This window comes from Notothenia coriiceps, unplaced genomic scaffold, assembly GCF_000735185.1.
Source record: "Notothenia coriiceps isolate Sejong01 unplaced genomic scaffold, NC01 NC01_scaffold00029316, whole genome shotgun sequence".
Lineage (NCBI taxonomy): Eukaryota > Metazoa > Chordata > Actinopteri > Perciformes > Nototheniidae > Notothenia > Notothenia coriiceps.
Window position 1 is genome coordinate 6345 of NW_011362017.1, and position 4341 is coordinate 10685.

The 4341-nt window shown below is 40.4% G+C and overlaps 1 protein-coding gene across 1 annotated transcript in view; it reads left to right on the forward strand.

Annotated features, from left to right (window-relative positions):
• LOC104958774 (ELAV-like protein 1) overlaps positions 1 to 2385 on the forward strand; it is an 8235-nt gene extending 5850 nt beyond the window's left edge. Inside the window, exon 5 of the mRNA XM_010786575.1 lies at positions 1637 to 2385. Coding sequence (XP_010784877.1) covers positions 1637 to 1961 — 325 coding nt within the window. The 3' untranslated portion in view covers positions 1962 to 2385. The remainder of the gene's footprint in view (positions 1 to 1636) is intronic.
• Positions 2386 to 4341: the final 1956 nt, after the last annotated feature.

The window sequence follows — 4341 nt, forward strand, 5'->3', positions numbered from 1 at the left end:
TACATCAACCATGTATCCCCTCTTTTTCATGTCTCTGCTACATTCAACATGTGTCCCCTCTTCTGCATGTCTCTGCTACATCAACATGGGTGTCCCCTCTTCTCCTGTCTCTTTCTACATCAACATGTGTCCCTTCTTCTTCATGTCTCTGCTACATCACATGTGTCCCCTCTTCTTCCATGTCTTCTGCTACATCAACCATGTGTCCCCTTCTTCTTCATGTTCTCTTCTACATCAACATGTGTTCCCCTCTTCTTCATGGTCTCTGCTACATCAACATGTGTCCCCTCTTCTTCATGTCTCTGCTACATCAACATGTGTCCCCTCTTCTTCAATGTCTCTTCACATCAACATGTTCACCCTCTTTCTTCACGTCTCTGCTACATCAAACATGTGTGTCCTCTTCTTCATGTCTCTGCTACATCAACCATGTATCCCTCTTCTTCATGTCTCTGCTACATCAACATGTGTGTCCCTTCTTCATGTTCTCTGCTACATCAACATGTATCCCTCTTCTTTCATGTCTCTGCTACATCAACATGTGTGTCCTCTTCTCCCACGTCTCTGCTCATCAACACATGTGTCCCCTCTTCTTCAATGTCTCTGCTACATCCAAACATGTATTCCTCCTTCTTGCATGTTTGCTTCTACATCAACATGTGTCCCTCTTCTTCATGTCTCTTCTACATGCAACATTGTGTCCCCTCTGTGTAAAGAGACTCTGAAAGTTTCAGGAACAAAAGATTCTCTCTCTTTTTGTCCCGCTGATCCATTTCCTTAAAAAACCGGTCTGAAAATGAGATGATCAGATTTTGGCCATTTTATGATTGTCATAACCAATTGGCTTGGGCTTGTGTAGAGCCATTAGGGCAATCACCACACCAAAGGTAACCCCCCCCCCCCCTTATCACCTGAAATCTCCCTCTAGAGCAGGGGTTCCCAAACTTTTCAGGGCCGCGACCCCCAAAATACAGTGCCAGATACTGGCGACGCCCTGTCGACGGGGGGGTGGCTAGTGAACATTAAATTTCAGATTTTTTTTTCAGTTTCAGTGTCATATATTGTCTCACTACTACGCCCCTGAAAAATGTCTATGGAAACGTTATAATTAATAATAATTCTTTTTTTTTTCAAATTATCTTTTAAAAAAAATATTTTTATTATTTTTATTTTGTAATCATCTCACGACCCCCAATCGGGATCTCCAGACCCCCACTTTCGGAACCCCTGTCCTAGAGCACCATTGAGTTCTTTTTAACCAAATCTCTCAGAGGGGCGTGGGGAGGGGCTCCTTATTTTCACTAAAGTAACAGACAGAGAATCAGCACTTTGGAAACAGGGCTGAAACAGAGGGGATTATGGGTAATGCTGCAATAATCTGTTGGTATTTCAGCCAATCAGAGACAGGTTCTGTATATATCTGAGAGCTATAATGTATTGATGAAAAACAGTATAATAGGGGACCTTTAACACTAGCAGAGACTTCAGTCAAGTCCTGTCATGTAGCAGGAGAGCCCATGTTGTTTGCATAAACGGGTCATTATATAATTAAACACTTTTATTAGGAAAAAATAGTCTCTTTGAGTTCAGAGTCATTGTTGAATCCACAAGTCTTCTAAACTCTCCTTGTTTCCAGGTTTTCTCCGATGGGCGTTGATCACATGAGCGGCGTGGGGAACGTCAATGTGCCCGGGAACTCCAACTCCGGCTGGTGCATCTTCATCTACAACCTGGGCCAGGACGCGGACGAGAGCATCCTCTGGCAGATGTTCGGCCCGTTCGGCGCCGTCACCAACGTCAAGGTGATCCGAGACTTCAACACCAACAAGTGCAAGGGCTTCGGCTTCGTCACCATGTCCAACTACGAGGAGGCGGCCATGGCCATCGCCAGCCTGAACGGCTACCGGCTCGGAGACAAGATGCTGCAAGTGTCCTTTAAGACCAGCAAGGGCCACAAGTAAAGAGAGCGGGACAATCGGGTGTAGAGGAGGGATGGAGGAGACCTGCAGAGAGCAGAAGTACGCATTTTCAAAGTCTGGCACATCTGTTTGGTTTTTAGTGTATTCAGAGATGTTCACTCTTCTGCACCTTTGTACTTGTCTAAAAGAGTGTTGAGGCTTTTTGTTTCTCATCTTTTTATACTCATGCTAGAGGCTTGAGAGACACTCAGTAGTTTTAATGTTTAGTGGGGGGGTGGAGAGGGTCAAATCCCATGATTCCCCCGGATAACTTTTTGAAAATTATCTAAAAATACTGTCCGTATCTGTTGCATGTTTAACTGTGGGGACTAGATAAAGGAGGCCGGCTAATGGTTCTGAGCACTGCACACAAAAAATAAGGAAGGTCGCACAAATTGTTCTCAAAGTGTTGACATGTTTGTGGATGAAAAAAAAAATTGTGACGGACATTTTCTTGCCAGTGGTTGTTTTGGAAAAGCAGTGCTCGGTTCTGGATCCTCGTCATAAGTAGAGCTAGAAGCCTTAAACGATCATCCAGTGGAGACTCAGACCGACAGCACTGCTCACCGTCTCGAGTCAATCTAAGAGCAAAGCACTTTTAACTTATCTGCTTTCGGTTACTTTGAATATCAGTCTTTTTGATGTTAATCCAGGACTCTCGCTCATCCTCCAACCATTTGAAAACACGACTAACTCTGTAGGGAAATGTTTCTGTCATCCCCGTGTAAAGTGTCTTTTTTAATATAAGTTGCATTTCAGGAGAAACCTGTTGAATATGAACCCAAGTCGATGAGTATGAGAATAAGATGGACCAAAGGCAGGGAGAGATTTGATCCTTTTACTGCAGACAAACCAGTTTAAGGTAGATGTATACCTTATGTTGAAGTTTGTGTTGAAAAGGTACTATGGTATATCTGACAGAGCAACATCACTTTGTCTCCGCCATTTTGTTTTTTTGTTTTTGTTCTAACGGCAAAGTTTACTTATCTGTTACCAACTTGTTTTAGCCAGTGCTCATCTCAAGTTTGAAGAGAAATGAATGGCCTTTTGTTAATTATCTCATTTTTTGATTTGCTTTCTTTTTCTTCCTTTCTTTTGTTTTGGTAGTTTCACTTTGAACGTAAACCATTAAATTTTATTTCTTTTTGCCGAAAGTTTTGTTTGGTTTGTTTTCTTTTTTTAATTAACCTTTTTTTTTTTTTTTTTAAGATTTGGTTTGAGTTTTGTTTCTATTATTTTTCTCGTACCAAATCTGCAGTGTTTGATAAAAGCTGTTACAGAAAGTGTTTCCTCTGGAGGCTTTGACACCTCCGAGACGGCCTATAAAAACATGGACCAATGTAAGTTGCTAAAACATATGATGTTACCTGTACACAGACACTTGAAGGAAAGTCCTAAAGACATTTCACGAAGCAACTTTGATAACAATTGCCGTTTAAACCACTGAATAATAACACAATCTGTAACTGTAAGCTGTCCTTTTGCATTTCAGTGAGTTCTACAAGTCAATGGGGAAATGTACATTAAGATACATTTGATTGGTTAGCTTGAGGAATAGATATCGAACGCCACTGATGCACAACAGAACTAGTTTCACTTTCAATCGTCCAGTATGTGTAGTGTGCATTAGAAACACTTATATCATCCACTTAGGTAAGGTCATCTGCATATCAAAGCTCTTTAAATAATGTAGATCTTGGCTTTTAGCTTGTCTTGTTCTTTAAGGATGTTCAACCGTTTCCATTGGTACTGTAATTGTGTTTCATTTAACCCCAAGGTGAACATTAGAACCACTTGGTGACGGTTACAATACACTAAATCATTTTACCTGCTCACACATTTTAGGAGTCACCTTGAAACCTTTTTCATTAATAATTCCCCTGACACTTAATTTAATGTGTGCACAATCTGAATAGTATTCCCATAACAAGCATCAGATTTCACTCTTAAAAGTGTTTTTTTTTTTTTTTTTTTTAAATGTCATGTTATTTTTGTGTCACAATCCTTAACCTTTGTGCAATATTTCGTGACTTGCTCGAAGCACTTAATAGAAAGTTGATGTAGTCTTGGACTGTCGTCGTTTTTTTTATAATTTACTTTTTTTTCTACTGACGTTTGTTACTGCTTAGTTTTTTCAGCAGTTTTAGTTTGAATTGCATAATCCATGCAAGTACATTTGTTGTAGGGGCAGTCTGAATAAACTGCGATCCGCCTTAATTTATAAGTGGGAATGGTGTATTTTACACCAGAGGAGGCGCACATATTTATTTGACACGTATGTGGTCATACTTGTTACTTATTCAACTGTTTGACTGGATTTGTTTGTTTCTTGGTTTAAGGGCACTAAATTGAAGTCCATTTAATGTCTTCTAACATTGGATCA